This window comes from Stegodyphus dumicola, chromosome 2 (genome assembly GCF_044657685.1).
Source record: "Stegodyphus dumicola isolate Sdum_Otavi_A_Nest chromosome 2, ASM4465768v1".
Classification (NCBI taxonomy): domain Eukaryota; kingdom Metazoa; phylum Arthropoda; class Arachnida; order Araneae; family Eresidae; genus Stegodyphus; species Stegodyphus dumicola.
The window spans coordinates 17,912,510-17,940,039 of NC_140769.1; the positions used below are offsets into that span (position 1 = coordinate 17,912,510).

The window sequence follows — 27,530 nt, forward strand, 5'->3', positions numbered from 1 at the left end:
AAAGGAGTAACAAAATGGCCTATCCTAGAGGAAAGTGCTATGAACTGTGTCCTAGAAAATAGCCAGAATTGCCAGTAACATCATTTAGGTACACATAGAAATCAAATTTTTGTATGCTTATCTTTTCCATATTTTTAAATCTATCATTTTCATATTCAGCGTATAATTCAACCCCCCCCCCCATAAATTTCGATCTCATTTTTTTGTATTAAAAGTCTCTTTATACACTAGAATATACAGCATATAACATAATTTAGAAAATTAACAAGATCCATAACATATTCCAGCAATATTCTGATTCCTCTGCTTTAACGAAAAAAATATATATTAATGATTACTGATTCATTTCTAATATTTAATGGAATGCAATATTAATTTATTATAAATTTATACAATCTGTCGAAAATGCAAGGCCATGTATTATTTTAATAAACAATGGATAATCTGGAATTTAAAAAGAAATTTTGACATATCAGTGTCATACAATTTTCTTTGCATTGTAACTAAATAATAAATTATGCACACTTTATATTATACAATCAAAAGCCTTTAATCCGTACTTGTCGGGACTTCCGCGATCCCGGATTATCGGTTTTTCCGGATTATAGATCATCAATTTAAATCTGGTAAGATGGCATGCAGAAATTATAAAATTAAAAATATGAAACTGTAATTTATGAAATAAAGAGGAATTCTGATCTAAAGGGTATCAAAATTTACAAAAAAAAAAAAAAAAAAAAAAAAAAAAAAACTTAATATTTATTTGTTTACTTTATTAAACATTTTTTTCAATGTGCACAAGTGTAAAGCATACATTACACATAGTAGAAATTAGAAAATTGCAACCAGAAAACTATTTGATGTGTATTCACGCTACTTATAATGATGAGGAATTTGATTTAAATCATATCAAAGACGGAGTACATCGAGATGAAATACTACATTTAGTAAGGAATTATAAGCCGAATAAAATAAAAACATCTGCCCTGAAGATAAGGACAGCGCTGACAGATCAACTTCCAGTTCATTGAGTGCCGCGACGTCCCCCCCCCCTATCACCCGCAGAGCAGCGTGAAATTGATAAACAGATTTTGGAATGGTTAGAGAAACAAAGGATATGCCTTCATCCAGTTTTTGCACCAATTAAACTTTTTGTTTGATGGACATCGAAACATGCTTTCGCTTTATAGATCCTTTGGCAGCTCCAGAATCGGAAATTCTTTCACGCTTACTTTAATAAAATTGCTCTAAGAGTCTGCAAAAAATAATAAGCCGGATCCAATTAGAAGATTAAGGAACAACACAATGTGCAACATTAACTGAAATAGATAATTAGATAATTTTAGCTTAGCTTATACAGTCCGTTATACATTAAACGCACATGTGTAAACGTATTATGTGCATGCGTATACGCATTATGCATGTACTCATACTCAAAAAGTTTGTAGTTTTGAAGTCTGGATTATAGATCATTCCGGATTATGGATGTCCGGATTAAAGACTTTTGACTGTACTTAATTTCTAACTTATATAAGGATTCATATAAAAGCTTAAATTTTATTATTATAATCAGAAATTCAACTACCTTGAGCTGCTCAGATGTTCATTAGAATTCCTTTGAACACTAGACTGCCTTGGTTCAGACGATGATAATTTTAAAAGATTTTGCCATTCCTTTTCCCATTCATCTTCACAGAGAATTAATCCTGACTAAGATATAATATTAACCAAATTAAATTATTTTTTGTTTATGAGACAAAAATGATGATGCAAAGCAGCAGAAGTTCTTTAAAAACAAAACAAAATTTACATTTTCTAAGATTTTAACTATCCACAATTCTATAAAACATGTTCATATGAAAAAATAAAATATCATTATAATTATATACATTTTCATAAATTATGTAATGAAGAGGAAATACAATGAGTGAACTTCCCTTATTTACTTTGTAAACAATATGTCACAGACAAAAACATATCAATACAATTTGCGTAACTTTTTTAAAGAATTCTGCAAATATTACACAATATGATTAAGAATCACTTTATAAACATAAACTGCAGTAATAAAATATTTTCTATATCAGACCAAAAATGTACTGAAATTTGAAGGCTAGAAAATATTTCCACAAAAATTCTGTATCTGCAAGGAGACAATGTAAAAAACATTCTATTAGTGTAGTTATATTTAATTGTTCATAAATAAAGCAAGCAATAGTAATCTATGACAATAAAGTCAGTTCAAATCTTTCAAAATCTTCTGGATAATTGCATGTTTCTCTTTATTTATAATGTTAATGAAAAAAGAAGTCCTCATCAAATAAAAGAAAAACATGCTTAATTTGCAGTGTTAAAATGATCTATATAAATAAGCCTATTTTCAGTCCAAAGGGCAACTGAAGGACTATTGTTTTCTTTTTCCGATTTTGCGTTGAATCACTATAAATGTCCGTTACACTTTTCAAACTGTTGCCATGAAATGTTAGAGTCCTGCATTATATTTGATGAAATTAAATAATGAAAAATCTGCATAAATGTGTGTATATTTCTTGCATTGTGATAAAACAATGGTACATAGAGCCATCGAATTTTGAATGACGTAATTCTCCTACGAATATGGGCATGTGGAAGACCAAATTTGAAATTGTTTTTATTATCGATTTCAGATTTTGTAAAACTTGTAAAAGTTTTTTAAATGAATTTTTGAGTAACAAACTCAACGATTTAAAAGCGAGCAATGGCAACACTCTACAGGGTTAAAAAAAAAACCTTTTTATCTCCAGCGCACGGAACTGTGTGTCAGAAATTCTAAAGGTACGCTCATTTTAAAATTATTTTGCAACATTGCTTTTGAACTGAATTTTATGGTTTAAGTGCAAAGAACATGATATTTAATAAATAAAGGTAACCCACAAAACTTTCAAAAAACACCCCTTTGGACGTAATTTAAAAATCTGAAACCTTACAGATTTTTTATGTTTTTGAATTTAATAAAATGCTGTGAAAAGTCTACTTTAATTTAAAGAAATTTGAAATAGAAAAAATATAAAGCCCATACTGTCTCCAGATTCTTAATAAAAGAATCATCCAGAAAACGTTTCAATCAGCCTATGCATAAAAAGTTTTAAAAATAAAATTTTAATCCACTATACTGATGTGGACATTAAAAAACATTATCTGCAGGGTTTTCACCATTTCATACGATCTCTGTCCCTTCTTTATTCTGCTACACAGAACTTCTCTAAATTGTATTAATTTTGCCATGCCTTAATTCTGCTACACGATGTAATTTTATGGGTTGAGCTAGTTCTCCATATCTCCAGCAAAAAAGGTGAGAAAAACATATAATTTAGAGATCAGATAAAAGTCAATTTAAAATATAACATAAAATTTTAGTAAATAATACTAAAAAGGACTAAGTTCCATAAATACTACATAAAACACTATATTTTAAGATTTTTAATAAGTTGCAGCCTTTCAGACTTCAAGAAACCAATATAATGCAAAGTTTTTCAATATCATCCAATTATAGGAACATGATTAATATGTCTGATTTTTATCTTAAAAAAATCTGAGTTTGGTAACTGTTAATATTACCCAAAACAACATTTCCAGATTTGTTTTTATTATTCAGAAATACTTCACAGGGTAGGTGAATTATATTTAAATCTGATATTGATCTTTAGGTTTGAGGAGTGTAGAAAAAGAGATAGAGGGTGCTGCGCCGCCTGTATGCTTAGCTACTTAAGAGTTTACAGCAGAGAGGGTTGAGAGGTTGATGAGAGTGGCATAAACTAGATACTCTGTAATCTGTGCTAATATTTGTACATAGTCTTCTCTTTATTAAATAGATTTAGTTAAAGGAGAGTGTCTTTGTTTGGCCAATAGAACACAAGAACCACCGATAAAAGAAGATGTAAGTAAGTTATTACATACATCAGGTTTTTGGTAGCATCAGGCCAGAAGGTGAGTCATTTCATTTTATCTGCATGCAATTTATCTTTGATAATGAGTTTTGAAGAAACCGTCAAGAGAAATAGAAAAATTAGAGGTTCGGTTCGTACCAGAGTAACAAAATTAATAAGGAAATTGGACGAGGAATTGCAAAGCGAGAATCCGAACCTAGAAGTGTTGCTGGAATCACTTTCAGTGTTAATCGAGAGAGAAACTAGCTTGTTAAAATATGATGAAGTTATTAATGCTCAAAGCACTGTTCAGGAATTAGAGACAGAAGTAGAACATTGTTTAGAATACAGCGAATCCATCATTAGATGTAAATCTAAAGTCAATAGATATATTCAAGTTTCGGAAATCAAAACTAATTATAATACTAAATTGCCTCGCATTACCTTAGAAACTTTCAGCGGTGATTTATGTAAATTTACTGAATTTTGGGCTCAGTATAAAGCTGCCATTCACGAAAACAATACGCTTCAAGATGTTGAGAAGTTTAACTATTTAAGATCTTTACTCACTGGTTCAGCTGCAAAAGCTATAAGCGGATTGCCATTTGATGCTAAAGCAAAGTTTATAGTTTGAAAAAAAAAAAAAAAAAAAAAAAAAAAAAATTAAACATTTAGCAATAGTAGCAAAAAAAGCTCCCTGAGATAATATGTTGTGCAGACATTGAAGACAATAAAAGGTTTCGAACTTAACCAATTTATTAACAATATAATAAAGAATAAAAACATAGAAAATAAATTTAAACAATATCACAGTCTTAGGAAAAATATAATATAACCATCATTCATCAAATAATATTTTTACCTGGTCTCCAAAAACACTGGCATTCAATACAAACAAAATGTCCTAAACAGTAATTATGCAGCCTCAAAATGAAGTTGGCTACACATTCAAAAAGTCCATGATCAATGGTCGAGAAAACACCGGAACTTTAAATCAAGTTCTTGAAAGCACTCAAAACCGGCCTAACTCCGTTTGCATTAGTTAAACACAAGGAATCGCCGCTCAAGTATTTTAAATGCCACCTTCATTGAAGAACATGGATGCCGCCCACGGCAGTCACTCACATGGTAACCTCTGGAACCAAGGAACTTATTTTGGAACAATCATCTTGTGGATATGAACCAAGGAACTTTATTCAGGAACAGTTATCTTGTGAACAGGAACCAAGGAACTTGATTCACCGGACTGCATGCATCCTTCTGAAGGGGCTGGAAACCGCATACTCAAGTGCCAGGAAAGCAGGAACTAGAAGGGTTGAGCCAGAGCGACGCGAGATACTTATAGCAGAAATAGGCATGACGTCATCTCACGGCAACCAGATGACGTAACATCACGTTTCGTTTTTGCATCTCAATTAGGTTGAAACAGTCTGTTCTCAACGTAAACAGTGGCAGTAAGAAAAAGAAGTAGAAGTAACTACTATAACACATTAAAATAAGAACTAAACTAAATAAGCATTTCAAGGAGGAGAGATGATGCAGTAAAAGGTTTACAATAAGTTATATTTTCCAACACCATTAATAGGAGAAAACTATAAAAAGGCCATCGAAATCTTAACTGACAGATTTGGGAAAAAAAGAAATATTAGTTAGCGTGCATATGAACGTTCTCCTAGCTTTGGAGCCAGTACGTCGTTCAAGTGATGTATCCAGTTTAAGAAAACTATATGATGAAATAACAGTTCAAACAAGAAGTTTAGATGCATTAGATATTAATTTTAATTCTTACGGCAATCTATTACTTCCTATTTTATATAAGTGTATACCACAAGATTTAGTGTTACAGTTTAGTAGGGAGCAAAAGGTCGGCACAGAGTCAACAGTGTCAAATTTATTGTTGTTTCTAAAGAGAGAAGTAGAAGCGCGAGAAAAGTCATTAACTCTGGGTCTTAAACAACAAACACTTTTGATAACCAGTGAAAGAAATACCGACAACTATCGTAACAGTGTTGCTCCAATTAAAAAGAAAATGGTATGAGCGGTGATGCTTAATACATCAGTCGAAAATTATATGTGCGACTTTTGTCTTAAATCTCACCTCTCAAAAGACTGCGACTTAAGTATTTCAGAGAAACACAAAGCATTATATGATCAATTTAAGTGAAAGCGCTGTTTAAAAAAGTGTCACAAAAAACCATTTTGTAAGGCAAAATGGGTTAAATGTAATATTTGCAAATCTTTGTTGCATTTAAAGAGCCTGTGTGATGCAGATGGGCAAGAAAATAAATCCATTAAAAATACTGCGAGCGCAGCAAAAGAGACAAACGTTAGTTCACTATTCCTCGAAACACTGAGCAAGCAAATTCCTAATGACGTGATTTATTATCAAACACTGAGAGGTCAACTGGTAGGAAATAATTTCACATTTAACGTTAGGTTGTTATGCGATTCTGCTTCCGAAAGATCTTATGTTTGTCAGTCTATTTCCAGAAAAGTTTACCAACTATTGGTACAGAAAGATTAAGAATTCATACATTTGAATCTTCGAATCCTTCAGGGAGAGAATTTAAAAGAAAAAGACTTTCTTTAAAAAATAAGACCGGGTTCACTCCAATCATCGAAGCACTCGAAGTAAAAACCATATGTTCCAATGCATTACCCAGGCCATCTGCAGAAATTATAAACAATCTTCACCAACAAGGATTTCACTTATCTGACAGCTGTGATAGTGAAGTGGCAGAGGTACAGATTTTAATTGGGAATGATTACTTGAACTACATTTTAACGGGGAAAATACATCGGTTAACAGACTATTTAGAAAGCATATTCAGTTGGACACTAAGTGGAAGAGTGGGGGGGAGAGAGTAAGAAGCTAAGTTCAGGGTCAGACTCCACCGGCTTGTTTATATACATCGATTCGGAAGAGGAATTAAAAATATTGGAACAGATTCGTCAGCTTTGGGAGATTGAAAGTCTAGGAATCTCAGAGTGCGCGTTGGAAAGGAGTTCTGGCAATGAGCGAATAATTAAACAATTTGAAGAGGATTTGAAATATGTAGACGGAAGGTATGAGGCTCGCTTGTTGTGGAATAGGAGTCCAGAGCATTTGGAAAATAATTTTGGTTTAGCGAAAAGGCAGTTCGAAAGGGTGCAGCGAGAGTTAAAAGGTAACAGCTTTGTGAGGGAACAGTTTATGGAAATAATAAAATTTCAGACACAAAACAACATTATTCAAAAGTGTGAGGATACGAGAGAGGGTTACTTTATGCCATTCCGAGCAGTGGTCCGTAAAGATAAAAATAGCACTCAAGTTCGAATGGTATTTAATTGCAGCAGTTGCGAAAGAGGAAAGCTATCATTAAACGATTGCTTAGAAAAGGGCCCAAACCTAAATCCGAATATTTTGGATATCATTCTTGCCTTTCGAAAATTTAAAATTGGATTCTGCGGTGACATAGAAAAGGCGTTTTTGATGATTTGGATAGCAAGGGAAGATAGGCAATATTTAAAATTTCTCTGGTATCCTGATAATGACAGTGAGGACTTTAAAATTATGCAAACGAACAGATTATTATTTGGATGTAATTGTTTACCGTTTTTATTGAGTGCAACGATCAAACATCATTTAAAGAAATATGCGGAAACAAACAAAAACTGTGTCGAGATGTTAAATAGCTCACTGTATGCAGACGATTTGTGTTATGGAGGCGAAAGTGTAGAATCAGCTTTCAGTCTTTCATCAGAGGCGGTATCTATTTTGAGAGACGCGAGTTTTAATTTGAGAAAGCTAAACACTAATTCTAAAGAGCTGTATGACTTGTGGGTTCAGAAAGGGTTGTGTGAAGAAAGTAGGTCTGAGAGAGATAGTAAGTTGAAAGTGTTAGGCTTGGTGTGGAACTTAGAAGAGGATGGTTTGAGAGTAGACGTTACATCATTGTTGAGTAGTTTAGAATCATTGAGAAATAGCAAAAGGTCGGTGTTAAGCACAGCAGTTAAGGTGTTTGACCCAGTTGGATTTATTTCTCCATTTGTGGTGCGAGTTAAGAGACTGATGCAGGAAATATGGGAGAGAGGTTTGGAGTGGGATGCAGAGTTGCCAAAGGAGTTACGGTGCAAATGGATAAAGTGGTGCGCTGAAATTGAGGAATTAAATGCGTTGAAAATAGAGAAGTACTACTTAACAGAAGTTCTAAGTAAAGGTCAGTCGGTTGAAATTCATATTTTCAGTGATGCGTCAGTAGTGGCATATTTTAGATATAAGAATAAGAGAGGAGAGGTATGTACGTCGTTTATAATGTCGAAGAGTAGGATAGCTCCGTTAAAAAAGTTGTCCCTCCCTAGGTTGGAATTGATGGGGGCTGTAGTTGCAGCTAGGTTAGGAAAATATTTATTGAAAATGTTTCAGGATTTAATAGGTAGGTTAGTTCTGTGGACGGAATCCAAAATTTGCTTGTGGTGGATAAAGGGGTCAGCGCGTGAATGGAAGCAGTTCGTGTCGAATAGAGTTGCAGAAATACAAGACTGTACCTCGCCTGATAAGTGGAAATATTGTCCAGGGTCGGAAAACCCAGCAGATAAACTAACTCGTGGTGAAACAGCAAATGCATTGGTGAAAGATAATAACTGGTGGTATGGTCCATCATGGTTGAAAGATTCTAAAGATCAATGGCCTGAGCAGAAGTTTAAAGTAGAAACTGATACTCAAAATTTGGAACGTTTAAGCACTTATGTTCAGGTGACTATTCCAAAAGAAGAAAATGTGTTAGACATTACCAAATTCAGCAGTCTCGAAAAATTGTTGAGAGTTACAGCTTGGGTAAAGCGGTTTGTTGCCAAGCTAAGAAAACGTGCCTGTGAAGAAGGTCCTCTTACTGTATTGAAGATCCAAGAAGCTGAGGAGTACTGGATAAAACAAGTACAGAGAGCGAATTACTTTTCGGATATTCAACAACTAGAGAGGAATAATCTAATAACACCAGATTCCAAGCTTTACAGTTTAGCACCATATCTGGACAGTAGAGGTATTTTGCATGTCACAGGTCGTTTGGAACAAGCAGAATTAATAGATGACGAAAAACATCCCATTATTCTGCCCAAAACGAAGTTCACCGAACTAGTGATATTTAGTGAACACATAAAAGTATTCCATTCAGGAGTCATGGCAACATTGTCCAAAGTCAGGAATAAATTTTGGATACCTAAAGGAAGACAAGTAGTAAAGAAAGTTATTAACGCTTGCCTGGTGTGTAAAAAGTTTGCAGTGAAGCCTGCCAAACAATTAACGGGTCAGTTACCCAGAGATCGTGTAGTCCAAAGTAATCCTTTCATAGTTGTAGGCATCGACTGAAGGGGAGCAGTTACTATTAGAGAAAAAGCGGATAACCACAAAAAGGTGTACATAGCCTTATTTACATGCGCCGTCACTCGTGCTGTACACATTGAAGTGGTTTCAGATATGTCAGCAAAAAGTTTCATTTTTTCATTATGATGTTTTTTAGCAAGAAGAGGGAGCTGCAAAGTGATTTATTCAGATAATGCCAAGAATTTCTGCAGCACATGTGAAATAATTAAAGGATTTAAAAGAATCAAAGCAGATCCAAGTGTGAGTGATTTCTTGACATCCAAAGAGGTAACATGGAAACTCATACCTGAGCGTTCCCCATGGTGGGGAGAGTTCTGGGAGCGTTTGATGAGAAGCGTCTACGAACCTCTGAAGAAAATCTTAGGGAGAGCATTACTGACTTTCGAAGAACTCTCTACAATATTAACTGAGCTCAAGTGTGTGCTAAATAATAGACCCTTAACATACGAGAGCAACAAGCTGGGTGAACCTCGCCCGCTCACACCTTAACAGTTTTTATTGCCAGGACGTGGTACATTTAACTTTCCCGAGCATTTCTTGGAAATTTTTAATAAGGTATCCGACAAAGAGACTTTAACTAGGAGGAAGCTTTACAAATCTAAGCTCTTAAAATTAACATGGATCAAGTGGAAAGAACAATATTTACTCCATCTTAGAAATGCGCATAACTTTGCTAATCCTAAAACTGAGCGGAACCTTAAGACTGGAGACGTTGTGTTGGTAGAAGGACCTAAACAATCCAAACTACTTTGGGACATGTGTGTAATTGAAAACGTGACTATAGGAAGAGATGGACATGTTCGAGCGTGCCTCATTCGCACGCCCAAAGGACAATTCAGAAGATCGATCCAGATGTTATATCCTTTCGAGATTTAATTTAGAACTTTTGATATTATTGAGTTTTTATTATATTATTAATTATTATGTTCATTTGTGGCTTTGATATATACTAGTATAGATTATTCTTTTATACTATTCATTTGTATATGTCGTACCATTTAGTATTAATCCATTATTAATTAATGTTGATATTGTTATGTAAGTAAGTTTGTGTACTCTTATTAAAGAGTACAGGTGGGGAGTGATGTAGAAAAAAAAGAGATAGAGGGCGCTGCGCCGCCCATATGTTTAGCTAATTAAGAGTTTACAGCAGAGAGGGTTGAGAGGTTGATGACAGTGGTTGAGAGTGGCATAGACTAGATACTCTGTAATCTGTGCTATATAATATTTGTACATCGTCTTCTCTTCATTAAATAGATTTAGTTAAAGGAGAGTGTCTTTGTTTGGCCAATAGAACACAAGAACCACCGATAAAAGAAGATGTAAGTAAGTTATTACAAGGAGTCTTACTCAGTGATCTAAAGTCTGACATTAAAAACAAACAAACAAACAAACAAAAAACAACAACAACAAAAAAAAAACTTGATTTTGAGACTGATATTTTCTACTTACAATAGTGTTTAGCTTTGCATTATGAAACTTTGGTTTCGTACTTGCATACAATTTTGTTGATAAACTGGGGGGGGGTGAAAGAAAGAATAAAAAAGAAAATATTTACCTCTTTATTTTGCAATGCTGTGTGCCAACGCCATCTTCGATAAAATGCATCTGTGTAGGAACTTGAAGTCAAAAGTGAATGAAGAGCTTTTCTTAAAGTTAAAAGTCTATCATGAAAGCCCCACATACCTATATCAAAAGTAAGAAATTTATACACAGTTCTTTGATAATACAATAAAACAAAAATTTATAACCATTTGATTCTGGAAATTTCAGTATTTAAAACATTAATTTTAACCTAGCAAGGTGATGCAGAAATTATATCATTACAAATATGAAATAGTTGTTGTGAAATGATGAAGCATTTTTATGATATTAAAGGAACCAAAATTTACAAAAAAATTGCAACATTTATTTTGTATTATTAACCATTTCTTTTAATTAAGATTTTTTTCGGGGGGGGGAGTATGCATGCATTAATACTTTCTCTTTAATTTTGTAGAAAGAAATAATTTCTTGCTTAGTTACAAAGTTATGTAATTATAATATCAAGAAGGCACCAGGTGAAAACTTTTGTTACATCATTTTCATTTAGCATTTCTTCACTTTACTCCATGAATTGGAAGATTTCACTTATCATATCTTAAAACCTTCATATTTTTTGGGTATCATCATCATGAAATTTGGTGACTCAGGATAAAATACATCAAATAGGTTTTATATAAAAACATTTCAAGAATTCTCAGATGTTCTCGCAGCTGCATCGATTTTGAAAAGGCTACTTTAAAGCTGCATTTCTCTCTACAGAAACTTCTGATGTTCACTGGCTGAATGATGGATGTATAGTTTTGAGAAAAAGTAAAATGGAGACATTGTTTACTAAAACTTTAATAAACTGCATCAAATCATAAAGTTAAGGAACTGCATAACTTTCAATGAGTTTCCTTCCCTACTATGCCAATAAAAGAAAGCGAATATGAGCAATTTTTCTTCAGTTATTGGACCAAAACTGAAAATGCGACTACCTAACCAGCAAGTGCTTAAAAGTGGAACAATATGTCAGATATTGATTGGATATTTTTTTTTTTTTTTCAAAAGAAATGTAAGCTAATCTTAAGGAAAATCGATTTACAGTAGTCTCGCTTTTTTGTTATTATTGTCTGTTTCTACATAAGGTTAAAAAAAAAGGTTTTGCATTATCTCCAGATAATAGATGATTCTGGTAATTAGATATTTAAGATTTTGGACTTTGTACTGTACATGAGAGATACTTTTTATTGCTTTAGATTTTTATTTCTGTAATTAAGTCAGACAGTATATATATATATCAATAAAACTGGAAAAATATTTGTTTCCAGTTCCTTTTTTGCCCTGCTAAAAAAGGAAGATGAATGACATGCATTATAAATTGCAGTATAGTATAGAAATAATAATACAATTAAAAGTAAAAAATGCATGCTCCATGAAACCTGGATGAGAAGTGATGATTTAGATAAATGTTAAAAAATAGCTATTACCACAAAAGGTTTAACATCCTTGCTTCCTGTGAGTCATCTATATACATAAAGAAGAAAGTCTATTTGTTTGCTAATAACTCAGTCACTATTATAGTTACCATCATCAAACTTTCTACAATTTTTTTATGGGTCCTGGAAAAGGTCGACGTCCATTCTTTTCCAAAAAAAGTAGCTAAAATCAGAGATATTAATTGAAATCTTGAAAAAACGATAATTTTCACTCCCATTTTCCCGAGTGGCAACAGTTTCACAAGCTGGAGATGAAAATCTGTATTTCGAAAGTTGTTGCCACTGCTCGCTTTCAAATTGGAGAATTTGTTAATAAATTTCTAAGTTTTACAATGAAACAAAAACAGCATTGCCAAACATTAAATACATTATTCCTGATTCAAAAAAATTCGTGGGAAGCTATTTCGACCGCATACGACTTTAACCAGCTGAAATATTAATTAAAAACTCCGAAAACATTAATTTTTGCACTCATTTCTTTGAGTGGCAACAGTCTCGTACGTTGGAGATAAAAATGCTTTATTTTGAAATGTGTTGCTACTGCTTGCTTTTAAATCATAGAATTTGTTAATCAAATATTTGTAAGTTTAACAAAATCTATATATATATATAAAAGGAAGTTTGTTTGCGTCACTAATTATGTGAGTGGTAAGTGAATATTAAGTGAAATAATTTATAATTAATAATCTCTATACTAATTCTGATTAATAAGTGGAACTTGAGCTTTTACGACCATTTCATTAGAAAGGTGAAAATCATTAAAACTGTGTGCCATTGTTGCTGATATAATGAAAGAGTGATCATATAATGAAGTTTATTTTTCTATCGAAATTTTTTATGTGGGTTCCATATCACATCAGACTGAAAAATGTATGACTATCAATCGTATTTTTTGCATCTTTATTATAGAAGGTTTACAGCGGTATTGTTCTCTCTGTTGTTAAATGCATCACTCTCAATCTAACTTAACTGCCAATGGGTACTTCTGCTAGTTATAAATAAGGGTATAACTAGCCACATGGCAGGCTTCAAGTTCATTGCAATGAAACTTACACCAATACCATAAATGCATTAAAAATCATTTGAAAAATTACCTCTTAAAACTCAAAAGGTATTTTCTCCCCGATCGCGGACACTTAACTGATACCAGTTAGCCGACAGGGTCACTTAGCCGACACGAACACTTAACCTACAGGTCACATAGCCAATACGGACAGTTAGCTGACACAGAGAGTTAGCCGTCAGGACATTTAGGTACGGGAAACTTAACTGTCAACACATTTAGTAAACAGGACACTAAGCTAACAGTGACGTTTAGCTGACACGTACCCAATAATTATTCAAACTTACTATGAATTACAAAATTTCTCAAATTTTCCATAAGTTCAAATTATTTAAGTTATTTTTTTCAATATCGGTAAAATTCATTTTTTGATTCTTAAAGACATCATATGTGCTTTTTTTAATTATTGTGTTAATTTAGCATTGTTTGATATGCATCGTGCTGTTTGGTGTATATTGGCCAAATTGAAAAAACGACGAAATTTCTCGTCAGGGAATATGAATGAAATTTTGAAAGGAAAAAAGAATTTTTTTAGCTAAGTATGGTGATCACTTAATTACATCTTAATGTCAGATTTTCAAAAATTATCCATAAAGCTTCTTCATTTAATCAACTGGGTTCTTTTGAACACTTTCACATCATTAATAATTTTTCTTGTTTACTTAATGATATTGATTTTCCAATCTCGCTCTTTAATCTTTCAAATTTCTAATATCTTAACGTTTCATTACTATTTTACTCATTATATCATGCCACATTCTTTCCCTTACAAAATTGTTTGGCTCCTCCCACTAATGAAAGCCCACGGCAAGAGGTTACTGCAACAGGTCAGCTTAGTAACCTGTTGACTAAATGTCTTGACAGTTAAGTGTCCTGACCGCTAACTTTCTGTGTCGGCTAAATGTCCTTGTCGGCTAACTGTCCGTATCGGCTAACTGTCCGTATCGGCTAACTGGTGTCGGTTAAGTGTCACAGACCCAGTTTCTCCCTTTCTGTATACCTTTATGGTGTAATGATAGCACACTCGCCGCATATTCGAGTGGTCCAGGTTCGAGACCCATTGAGGCTCGAACCGGCATTCCTCACTGTCTCAAAACTCCTAATGACTCTACAAGTGTGCCCAAACTAAGAGGTGATGGATGATGATTGGGTCTCCCAATTTTAATTTGGTGATTGAGTCTCGCAATTTCCAAGGAAGTTCCCTCCTTTCTGCATGCCTTTGTGGTGTAACGGTAGCATATTCAGCGCATATTCGAGAGGTCTAGGTTCAAGTCCCAGTAAGGGCATGGCTCATTTTTCACATCTCCTGTCTCAAAACTCCTATCTACAGACATACAAACTGAACATATAAAGTTTCTCTGTTAGTCATCAATTCCCACGACAAAGTTAATAATTTAAAAATAAAAACTCTAAAAAAGTCTAATATGCCAGATATAAAAACTAATAACATTCTTTATTAAGACACAATAACATATAACATTCTTTATATTTAATAATGAAGGCAATGAAAAAGTTAATAAAAGTGATTATACATATAATTTTCCTTCTGAATAAAATAAAAAAATATTTAATAAAGAAATATTTACATATAAAATAGAAAATATATATATATACTATTATTCTTTCTAAATTTTATGAAGCACAGAAATAATATTAGTGACTGCATGTGTTGCCAAAGCATGTTAAAAACTAAATTTTTGCAGGCATAACCACTGTTTTCATTGGTTTATCTAAGAATCTTAAATACACGTTATCGTAGCATTTATCATCACCCGAAATCAAACACTTATTAGTTTCCCTTTTATATTCCACCCTGCTACTGTATTATGGCATGGATCCTATTTGATATTTGATTTACTGGAAGTCTAACTTCCACTATCAGTCACCTGCAAAATAATCTTCTTCATTCAGAAAACTGAAATGTCTAGTTTTTTTAAAACGATTTTATAATTTGGCTTTTCTGCTTCCAGAGATTAAAAAAAAAAAAAAATTGTCTCACTGATTTTGTAATAGAGGGCTGGCTTATATACTAAGTATACCTAAAACAACTGATCATTTAGATAAAATTTTGGGATTGACTTATATTCTTGAAAACATAGTACAAGTTACTTAAAGAAAAAATTACCTAGTGATGCTGCATGAAGAAGGCAATTCCCATCACCTGTGGTAGATAAGGGCCATAGTTTGCGACTGATTTTTCTAGAATGCCACCAATTTAGTCTACCTGCAATAAGAAGTTACACAGAAAATATTATACAGGATAATTAAAAAATATCCAGCAATTTAGATACTTTTTCATCACCATCTATACATACAAATGTATACATATCTACACAAAAAGTGATTCAAAACTCTAAACAAATTTTAAAGCATCTCGTATATATACAGTCAAAAGTCGTTAATCCAGACTCGTCGGGACTTTGGCGATTCCGGATTATAGATCATCAGTTTAAATCTGGTAAGATGGCATGCAGAAATTATAAAATTAAAAATATGAAACCGTAATTTAGGAAATAAAGAACAATTATGATCTAAAGGGTATCAAAATTTACTTTACTTTCTTCGCTATCGGAAGCGAATTATAATGACGAAGAATTTGATTTAAATCATATTAAAGACGGAATACATTGAGATGAAATACTACATTTAGTAAGGAATTATAAGCCAAATAAAATAAAAACATCTGCCCTGAAGATAAGGATAGTGCTGATAGATCAACTTCCAAATCATTGCGCACCACGGCGTCCCCCCGCCGCAGAGCAGCGTGAAATTGATAAACAGATTTCGGAATGGTTAGATAAACAAAGAATATGCCTTTATTTATTTTTTGCGACAATTCCACTTTTTGTTTAATGGACTCCGAAAGATACTTTCGCTTTGTATATCCTTTACATATTAGTAAATATATATCGGAAATTCTATTTCCCCTCCACCCCGCCGCAGAGCAGAGTGAAATTGATAAACAGATTTCGGAATGGTTAGAGTAACACAGGATATGCCTTTATCCATTTTTTGCAGCAACTCCACTTTTTGTTTAATGGACTTCGAAACATACTTTCACTTTGTATATCCTTTACATATTAGTAAATATATATCGTAAATTCTATTTGACGTAATCGAAAGTTCAAGCTTACTTTTATAAAATTGCTCTAACAGTCTGCAAAATATAATAAGCCAGATCCAATTCGAAAATTAAGGAACAACGCAATACTGAATTAGATAATTTTAGCTTAGCTTATACTGTTCGTTATACATTAAACGCGCGTGCGTAAACGTATTTTGGGCATGAGCACACGCATATTCGCAGCCGTAAAGGTCTTACATGCATGCGTCAACGCGACGCATGCGCAGAAAGTTTGTAGCTTTGAGGTCCGGATTATAGATCATTCCGGATTATGGGTGTCCGAATTAACGACTTTTGACTGTACATGCTTTTGAAAAAAAAAAAAAAAAATCAAAGCAACATGAAGGAAGTGGTTGTTTTTGATGAAATTGAATATGTGTATAGTTCATATACAGATAATATAATGATTAAAAAATCAAGGTCATGGTACCAGTTCACAGCTCACAATCACCCACTAAGTGTTCAAATTAGTAGTTGGTCGAACCGCCCCTGGCGGAATTGCACGCTTGAATTCGTCGAGGCAAGGAGTGGTAGAGAGGTTCCTAATGTCATCCTGCGACACATTCTGCCAGGCATTCATTAGCTATCGCTCCAGATCTGTGATATTTTGTGATGCCCGAATCTGGCTGCCTACCATGCCCCAGACATGCTCGATTGGTGAAAGGTCTGGTGACCTTCCTGGCCAAGGAAGACTATCAACTACAGGGAGACAGTCCAGAGATATGCAAGTGGTATGTTGCCTGGCTTTACCAGGATGGTGTGCCATGAAGGATAATGCAACCGGCCGCAGAATGGTATGGCCATATCATCCTGCGGCCGGTAAACTTAGCCGATATATTTATATGAGCTGTTAAAGATGTACGGAGGATGACTAATGATGACCTGCTATCATAAGAAATAGCAGCCCACACCATCACACCAGGGATTATAGCTGTACGCTTTTGCAAAACAAAGGCTGATTGGGACCGCTGGCTACATCATCTCCAGACATGTAGTCCTCTCCAGCGATGAATACTATACGATGCCAATCATGATGATCAGCTGCAAGATCACTGCAGACAACTCTGCCGAAGTTGTGGAGTCAAAGGCAAACATTTTAAAGGCCTCTATGAGCATAATCCCGCCTCAAACAAGTGCCATGGGTACCATGGGAGCTATAGATGTCGCTGTATAGTCGACATTGAATAGTCGACAATGATACCGTTGAGCAATTCAGTCCTTGAGAACAATCCTCCTATCTTGCCTTGCATTTATGCTCCTTGGCCTTCCAAAGCCTTTATTTCGTAGGCAATTTCCTTGCCTATTGCTCGGTATGACCACCCAACTTCACGCAACCCTACTATGCGACCAGGTTCAAAGTTGTTTAGTTGTCTGCAAGGTGTTCGATATCATCGTAATGGCATCTTTAGTTGCTTCTTTATGGAATTACAATGGCAGCAACAAAAAAAAAGTTAAATTTTCTGCCTCCGTTACTCATTTTATATTTTGCGAATTGCGCGCTATGATCACAATTCGTATTATTTGCATGTTCAATCAAGATGTTTTTGCATACAAAATTTCATCACGATTGCAAAAGTCCTTCTTGGTGCTTCGATTTTCTTGCAAAAGAGTGTAAAACTCTCTTTTGTAAAAATAACAGCCTGTAAAAAACAACAAGTTTATATTAGAGAACTTCTTGTTTCTCTTGAGAACGAACAGCAATGTCTGCCGTGGGCCAGTGAAAATGCACAGAAGACACATTAAGGACAAACACCTGATCTGGCAAAAAAAATTTAAATGTTTGGTTTAGGCTGAGAAATGTCAAGCGAGCAAGACGCAACGAGTCAGAAAAGTTGCTCTAAAGCCTATGTAAAGTTTTTAAATAAATTTTAAAAAGACAATCACTGTTTTCCATCACAAAAGCTCAGTGACTTTTCACAGCCCCATGAAGAAATCACGTGAATAAACTAAGAGGAAATTTAAAGCAGATAATGATATGAAATAAATAATTGGAATTTCACAGAGATTGCTTATGCAAGGCAGAGTAGCTCCATCTTAGCTGTATAAAAAGAGAGCTGTAATATAATGTTAAGTACAGTGTTTCATTATCTACCAGCAAGAAACATTTCATGAAACATCACAACTGTCGCATAACTACTCCACCTTTAGGTCAAAGCAAATGTGGTAACAAGTGTAATGAAATAATTTTCTTGAAGCAACTGGTATCGCTGTTTATGTTTAGAATTAATTTTAATTTTAAAGAATAACTTTGTAATAAAATTCTATGGAGAAAGCAGATTAGTAATCTATCCATTTTTAAAACAACGTCTCACCAATGACAAAAGGCCCAATATACACAAGTGTTTCAAGTACATAGTACAAGTGTATACATAGTATTTCAAGGCCAAATGATCGATATGCAAAATGCAGGATTTTCCTATCATGAAATCACAATTTGTAAAGGGCATAATGCTTCTCCGGTGATGTGTGTGTGGAAACAGAGAAACAAAAAGTCACAAACTTGACAATGGAGAAAAAAATCTTACATCACCAGAGGATAACAAACACATATTTCCTCTGCATGATGGGCAAACATTGGAATACTACTACAAATGTTCCATTGTGAACTCGAACAACTTACCCATGTCTGCTGTGTTGTGAATTTCCTGCATGCATTCCTTTACACAGGATTTCTATGATAAAAAATCCTCAATGCCTGTGACTACAATGGGTCATAAACACAGCTATGCAGTACCACAACTGTCAACAATTTGCCTTTCCTAATGAATTTGGCTTCAATTTGGAACACAGTGATAAACAAGTATGCACTAGACATTATAGGGGTCAATGCTATTTTTTGGAGTGCCTTAACCTGAGTCACACTGGACTACTGCCACACCTGTCATTGAGGTACCAGTGAGCATGATGGACGATCTCATCCTCTCTAAATTGAAGGTACTCTCAGTACAATATAATGTTCATTCACATGTTATTTAAAATATTGAAGATTTCTTCTCAGCATATCAGATAGCCCTTCTTCCTTTGCCTGCCCATTCACTAGACATGTTGCTTATAGAACAAGTTAGGGATTTCACAAGTCAACAATTTATTTATGACAGACATCCCTCTGCCAAGACAGACTTTCTCTAGGCTCGGATAAAAACAATATGGAATGCTAATCAGGTATACATTCAAAATCTGTTTGAGTCAATGCCACATCGAGTATGAGCTTTTACAGCAGTGCTTGGCAGCTGCACAAATACAGATTTTTGGCATTAATATGGTACTTATATTACTCTGCAAATTCAATCACTCCTTTGTATTCTGCAGGGCATGTATGGAATAAATTTTATTCAGTTTTATAATTACTTCAAGATGTTGGAAATTTGCACAAATAATAATATATAAAGAAACCATCAGGGAGACTCAAATTTTAATGATAATGATGAAAATATTTTGGTTAAAATCACAGATAATATTTTGGTTAAAAATTCCCATATATTTCACTGTCGCAGATGGGAACAAAAATGGCAGTGGTCAATTTGGATGTTGCAGCAAAATGTTCTATAGTGTCCAAGGCATGTAGCATTTCCTGGCGGGTGAGTACAAAATGATATTGTCCACCTCACTTTTTTCTGATGAAATTTCTTGCACCTCAGACATAATAACTTGTACATCAGATTCCACTGCAGCCCACATGGCAATACCATCGTCTACATTTACAAACTCCTTAAAACTAACAGAAGGGTTCTCAATGTCTTGCAGACTATTCCATTCATCAGGTGAAGAGGTATCACTGTCAACAGGATAAGCATCTTTATATGTCTCCAGGCTTTACTTAAACAGTTTTGTATGTAATGCAAGGACACAGATTTCCAGAGTTTGCTGAATAGCTTTTGCTTCATCAAGCACACTCCAAGTTAGCATTTCCATCTTCTTTCAACACCATGAATTTCAGCTCTCACAAGTTGCTTGCTATAAGACCTCTTCATAACTGCAACAATGCCTTGACCCAAAGGCTGAAGATGAAAGTTCCAGGTCATATATGTTATGGGCTGTACATCTGCCCAGTGTCATAATAACATGCCTATTCCAAGCCACTATTCGACAACTAAAGCGAAGAAGCCAAAGAAATCTTGTGTCTTAATTTTTGGCAAAAAAACAGGACAAAGAAATCTTTAATGTGATAATTTTTGCAATCTTATTTGCTTCTGACCGAATTACTTTACTCAGTTGAAGCTACATTAAAAGCACTAATATAGTTGAACTAATCTAGAAGTAAAATTTCAGTACCTTTGTACTCAGCACTGTGAAGTCGCTTACATTTGTTCCTGAAACCTGATGCAGCAGCATTAAGAAATTTTTCATGATCTTTAAATGTATCATAGAATATGACAGAATTCTTAAAGATCACGAAATTGGTAACTGTACTTTTTTGCAATACACCTCGATCTACTTCCTCTACAATTTTTAGTTTTAATTGTAGATTTATGCCTGTCTTCTTTCTCTTGGTCATGATTCACGCTTTTACTGCCTGCAGTTTAAAGTTAATGGTTGTGTCTTGAAAGCTATTACAGTGCCATCTACACAAGTGTGGAAGTGAACAATGCCACAAGAACTTTCAGAAAATTAAGACATGTTGGTGCAAGCTAAAAATTTATATATAACTAAACTGCAGTCCAGTTAATCTATGTACATATTTTTTGTAAATGCAATTTATTTAAATTTTAACTGGAAATATTTATATGCCGTTTTCTACTGAATTTTAGGAAGAAAAGATACTAACTCCGTAACCATTGGAAGAAGACAGGTACGTAATTTTAACAGATCAATTCAGAATTATTCAAGATTTAACATTACTAGCTAATTTTTAATGAATAAAAAAGCACATCTGGATAGAGAACAGCATTTTTTGACTGAAGAAGCTCCTGACCTCAAATAGTTCATTGCATATATATATATATATACATATATACACATGGAGAGAAAAATAATAATAAAATTCAGAAAAAATATCAAAAGATATTAAAATTTAGAAAATTTCAGTCTTTTGCAGTAACATACTTGAAATTCTATTAATATTTGATAACAAATTCAATAAGTTATACCTTTTAAATTATTCTTCTAAAGCTTATGCAAATTATATTTTTAAGCAATTACATATTACAATGATGCATTTTTCAGTAGGACAACCTAAATATTTAAACTTATTTATTCATGATGTCTCATATAAAGGTATTAAATTTCAATGTGTTATTCCGAAAAAAAAATTAGCATACAAAATATGGCATAACATTTTACAAACAATTAATAACAATATTTTATGTTCTAATATACAGAAGTCTTTTGTAGAAAACACAGTATGATGGAATCAAAAAAGATATCGTTAGGAACATTAAAATACACAAAATGTTCCCAGATTATGCATTTGTAACTCACCAGCTTGTTCAAGAGAAACTAGTGTGGAGGTTTCTATTAAATCCCGTAACAAATATTCCCTCAAATTTTCAGAAAACTGTGAAAAATCTGGCAGGGAAAATGTATATTCTGGTATTTCTAACTTTAAACATGAAGGTTTGATGTTCTGATCTGAAATATCAAAATCTTCAGCAATTTCTTTTCTAGCTTTAGAAACAAGACTGAAATTATCAGTAGCTCTAGATATACCTCTTGATAATTTCTTGCCTGAAAGAAGGAAAAATAGTAAACAAAATTATTAATGCACTGATAACTTTGCACAAATTCATATTTTAAGGAAACATTGTAAACTATAGTTTTTAAAAATACACTAAAAAAGTTCAATTTTAATTTCAGAGAGCAAAATTTAAAGAAGTGTTTCAAACCTTAAGTAAGAATATTTTTATTACTCACTACAAGAAATTTAAAAAAGGGGGGATGAAAGGTTAGATATGTTTAAATTATAGTTTGTTACAATATGCTTAAGTATCACCAAAGACAATTTCATAAAAGTGCACTGGCTTCCAAAAGTTACACATGCCACAGTAAGACCAAGAAAACTGGAAAAACAAGGCTTTGATTAACACACTTAAATTGCACATGATGGTAGCAAATGTATGTATGTATGAAAGAAAACAAACATTATATAGAAAGATGAAAGGGGTGTTTAATCTTCATTAATTATATGATGAAGTGACATTTGAGTCATTAACAAATAGATGCTTAACAATATTAATAAGGTATTAATAAGGTACATGATCATCCCAGACCTTTACACAAATTTCACAGTGATTGCCCATGCTTTCAATGAAGTGATGAACCATTGCAGACGCAGCAGTGGCATTTGTCCATAAGGGTAGTTTTTTAACTATCCGAGACTAGCTGGAGTAACAAGATACAGAGACAACAATCCCAAGATTTTTAATATGATTACGATCAGAGGAATACGGTGCCCACTCCATATAAGAAATGTCCTCCCTCTCCAGGTATTCACTCATAATGCTGACTCAATAGGGTTGGGCATTATCATCCATACGGAGGAAATATGGACCGATGCTACAGTGTAGTCTCATAATGCTCTGTAAGACTTCATCTGATATGACACATCTGTTGCTTAACAAGTAAATCATAGGTTCGAAAATCTGAGCTGACACTTTTTAAAAACACCAACATTTATTTTCACGCCATTTCTAATTCTATAAAATCTTAAATGCAACTAACTATCAAACAGAAAAGCAGACGTAGACGTAATGATGCATCATCTGGGCACGTGATCCTCGTGACAGACGAATGCTTTAAAGTTGCCACAGAAAGGCAGTGTGTCGCCACAATTCTCCCACCTTTTGAGTGGATGGCTATACACTCAAAACATAAAACTCACATCAATATAAATGATGGTTATATAACAAAGAAAATTACTTAATACTTAAATCATATTACTTGAAAACAAAATTAATACTGAGGAATAATACAACAATAATAGCACAAAAAAATAAATCATAATAACTCAAAGACATAAATTACATTATTCGTGATTTTACAACTCTACCACTACTGGTGGTGAAAGGAACTTGCTCATTTTGAGTATTATCTATTATATTATCCAGTTCCAATCTAAACAATCTCTGTATTGGTCTCAAGAACTCTGAATTATTACTTTTTACAAGAGCAACTCTTATGTTGCCATCTCGACCAGGGATCACTCGAATAACGCGTGCTAAATTCCAATATGCACGGTTTTTATTTTGATTCTCCAGCAAGACAATTTCCCCTACAGAGAGAGGTTTATTTTTGTAATTTCTGGTAGACTGCTGTCTTAACTGCCCTAGATACTCAGAGCGAAATCTCACTCTTAACAATTCTCTCATTCTCTGGAGATACTTCGCTCTTCTACTCAATTTTTCTTTGTCCACATTGTCAATATCAGGTACACCCGACTGTGGAGTTTCATGCAGAAATTTTTCTGGAGTTAAAGGCAAGGGATCTTCAATATTGTCAGACACGTACGTAAGTGGTCTTGAGTTGACAATTCTTTCACAATCACACAAGACGGTGAGTAACTCTTCATAACCAAGAGAAGCACGACCTAAAATTTTTCTCAATATTTGTTTTACAATCTGTATTAAACGCTCCCACCATCCACCCCACCAAGCGGCGGATGGAGGATTAAATTTCCATTGTATTCTCCTTTCAGCAGCCTTAGAGCAGATGCTGTCCCAGTCAATGGTTTGCAGAACTCTCTCTCTCTCTGTACCCACAAAATTTGTCCCATTATCGGAATATATGGTGGTAGGGCGTCCACGACGTGCGATAAAATGCCTTAAAGCTTGAAAAAATTATTCAGTTGTTAATGAGGTAACCAGTTCCATATGGATAGCACAATAAGCCGCACAGGTGAAGAGCACAATATACGATTTTCGTCCATCCTTTAAATGCAAGAGTCCAGCAAGATCACACCCTAAGACTTCAAAAATGGCTGAATCACGAACCCTATCATTTGGTAAAACGCCTGGGACTGTCTCTACTCTTTTAGCCTTAAATCTCTGACATGTTACACATTTTCTTATACAGTTCCTTATAGTTTTACGTGATTTTAGGATCCAGTATCTTTCTCTTAAATGCGACATCAATAATGTAGTACCTGCATGCAACAAATCTTTGTGGGCACTTAATATAAATAATTTGACTACTGGTTTGTTCAGAAGGTAATATAATGGGGAACTTAAAGCTGTTAGAGTCGTTACGATAAGCAACATTAGACTTAGCTCTTAGTAGACCCTGACTATCAACAAACGGTCTGAGTCGTCTTAGCTTATCATCTGTTTCACCAATAAACGACTCCTTTTGTATTAATAGCATTAAAGCTATTTCTCCCCTTTCTATTTCAGATACAGTCAAATCCTTAGAATGGTTGTTATTATTATTCTTACGTACATTATTATAAAATCTGAATATCCATGATAACATTCTTACAATTTTCTTAAATGATGAGAAATACTTATAGTATCATCCAATACAATTATCATTCTTTACCAATGTAACAATAACTGTCGTACGTATTTCTGAATTAACTAAATCCTCATCTAGTTCATCATTAGATTTAGGCCAATTTGCCTCATCTTCCCGTAACCAATCAGGACCCTCCCACCATTTTCGTTCTATTAATTGATCTGCATAACAACCTCTAGAAAGTAGGTCAGCAGGATTGAGACTACCAGGGACATGTCGGCATACAGTGGTGGAGATCAAAGACCTAATTTCCTGTACACGATTAAAAATGAATGCTCCCCAACGTTGATTTCGCCGTATCCAACTTAAAGCCGTCGAGGAATCAGTCCAACAATGAATACGAACTTCATGTAGGCCAATATCATTAATAACTGAAGACAATAACCTAGAACCAATATTACAAGCAAGAAGCTCTAATCGAGGAATCGTAATAGGTTTTAAAGGCGCTACTCTCGATCTTGCGTATACCAAACTAACCTTTACCTTTTTGCCACTCTGTACTCTTAAAAAGACGCATGCACCATACGCACTTTTACTACTGTCACAAAAGAGATGTATACTCACAGCTTCATTAATAGATCTGTGACCCATCCATCTATGTATTTGGATACTGGATAGCAAGTACAACTTTTTAAGCCAAAACTTAAACTTTTCGGTTAATTCATCGGGAAGAACATCGTCCCATTTCAGCCTTAAATTCCAAGTTTCCTGTAAAATTAGTTTTGGAACCAACATTACAGAAGCCGTATGCCCTATAATGTCAAACACCTGATAAGCTACTGCTAAAACTAGTCTTTTAGTAACTGGGTCATCCAATTTTATATCTTGACTTATTTTGCAGGATAAGGTATCTGTAACTGTATGCCATTCAAAGCCCATAACAGATACATCTCCTTCCGTGGAGGTATCTTCCTCTGGCACAACACTTCTTATATTGGATTTCCAGAATCTTGAATTAAAATGACCCAAAGCCATAATTATTTGTGATTTATTTACAAACTTTCTCATTTCTATTTCTGAATCCATACTAGCCACACAGTTATCTACGTAAAAGGATGTTTTCAATATCTCCGCTGTATGACTTAAGCTTTCGGGATCTACACTCAAATGATATTGTATTGTAGCGGCCAATAAATATGGACTACACGTAATACCAAAAATTACCCTTCTATGCCGATACAGGTCAACTGTATCGGCATAGATATAGTTAGGCATAGATATAGGTTATCCCTACTGAACCACATAAATCTAAAAAATTCTCGATCTTTTTCCCTTATAGATATTTGCAAGAACGCTTTTTCTATATCTGAAGTGACACCAACGTAATTCTTGCGAAACTGATTAAGAATCGAAGGTATAATTTCAATTAAATTTGGTCCAGAAGATAAACAATCGTTCAATGATGGGTAACCAGGCGAATGAGAACTTGCATTAAACACTGGTCTTATACTCGTGCTACTATTTTCTTTAACAACCGCTCTATGAGGTAAATAATGTACACCCTTATATTTATTCTTATCCGGTACTTTTTCAGTTATCCCGAGTGCTAACCAGTTCTGGAAAACGTCTCCGTAAGCTTCGAAATTTCCCGTATTCATTAATTTTCTTTTAGTACTTACAAGAGATTTTTCTGCTATCACTTTGTTTTCGGGTAAAAGCGAGCTATCCGAGACCCAAGGCAATGCTACTTCATACCTTCCCTCTGAATTTACCGTAAGAGTCTCTTCAAAATATTTTTGCGTATCCTCCTGTAACTGAGTTTCGGTTTTACTTACGGAAGGTTCACTAATACCCAAAACATCTAACTTCCAGAGATCACTTATACATTGACCCTTCACTAACAGAGAAGAAATTAGGAGGGATGCAGTATTTATCGTAGTTGGCTCAGTGCCAGTAAATTTACCCATAACGGTCCAGCCTAACTGCGTATGCACCGCGCTGATGCCGCACGTAAGGGGGAAAATTTTTCCAGTTAGCAACTTATCAGCAAAATCCGCACCAATTAGTAATTTTATCTCTTTATCTACCTTACATGTACCATTTTCTAAATCCCTTAATTTGATACCATGTGACTTCGCGTAACCACGAACCAGATGGGAGTTGCTTAATTTCAGAACAAATTTTGTTTCGACCAATTACCTCTAATTTACACTTATATTTACTATATATATTGCTTACTTCAATAACATAGTTTTTATATACATTTTCTGACGTCTCAACTCCACCAAAAAGAAATTGCTTAATTTTTGATTCACCAATAAACTTACAGTTTAACCTATTTTTACAATTAAAGTTTGAAGATATACATCTGATACCTTAACATAGTTATTAAGAATGCCTGTTTTGTTTTCATCATTCCCTAACTTTGTGATACTTTTTGTTTTGTTAGAAGGCAAATCAAGACACATAATCACAAAATGTCGATTTTTACATAAGGTACACCTATGTTTAGCTGTGCACTGATTTGCTCTATGGTTTTTCTTAAGGCACACAAAACAAACATTCTTTTTCTTAATAATATCTTTCTTACATTCTAAACTCATTAAAGATGCATCTTTACAACTTTCAGACAAATGGGATTTTTCACAAAAAATACAAGTATCAGACT

General features: G+C 34.0%; 1 protein-coding gene across 3 annotated transcripts in view; it reads right to left on the reverse strand.

The window, feature by feature from the left end:
- The window catches only part of LOC118196964 (OTU domain-containing protein 7B-like), a 90,388-nt gene that overhangs the window by 19,449 nt on the left and 43,409 nt on the right, over positions 1-27,530 (reverse strand). For all 3 annotated transcript variants that reach the window (XM_085810480.1, XM_085810481.1, XM_035368437.2), the window contains 4 exons: positions 21,896-22,141; positions 15,479-15,577; positions 10,826-10,953; positions 1,586-1,710 (listed from right to left, as the gene is read on the reverse strand). In XM_085810480.1, the coding sequence (XP_085666606.1) occupies positions 1,586-1,710; positions 10,826-10,953; positions 15,479-15,577; positions 21,896-22,141 (598 nt within the window). The remainder of the gene's footprint in view (positions 1-1,585; positions 1,711-10,825; positions 10,954-15,478; positions 15,578-21,895; positions 22,142-27,530) is intronic.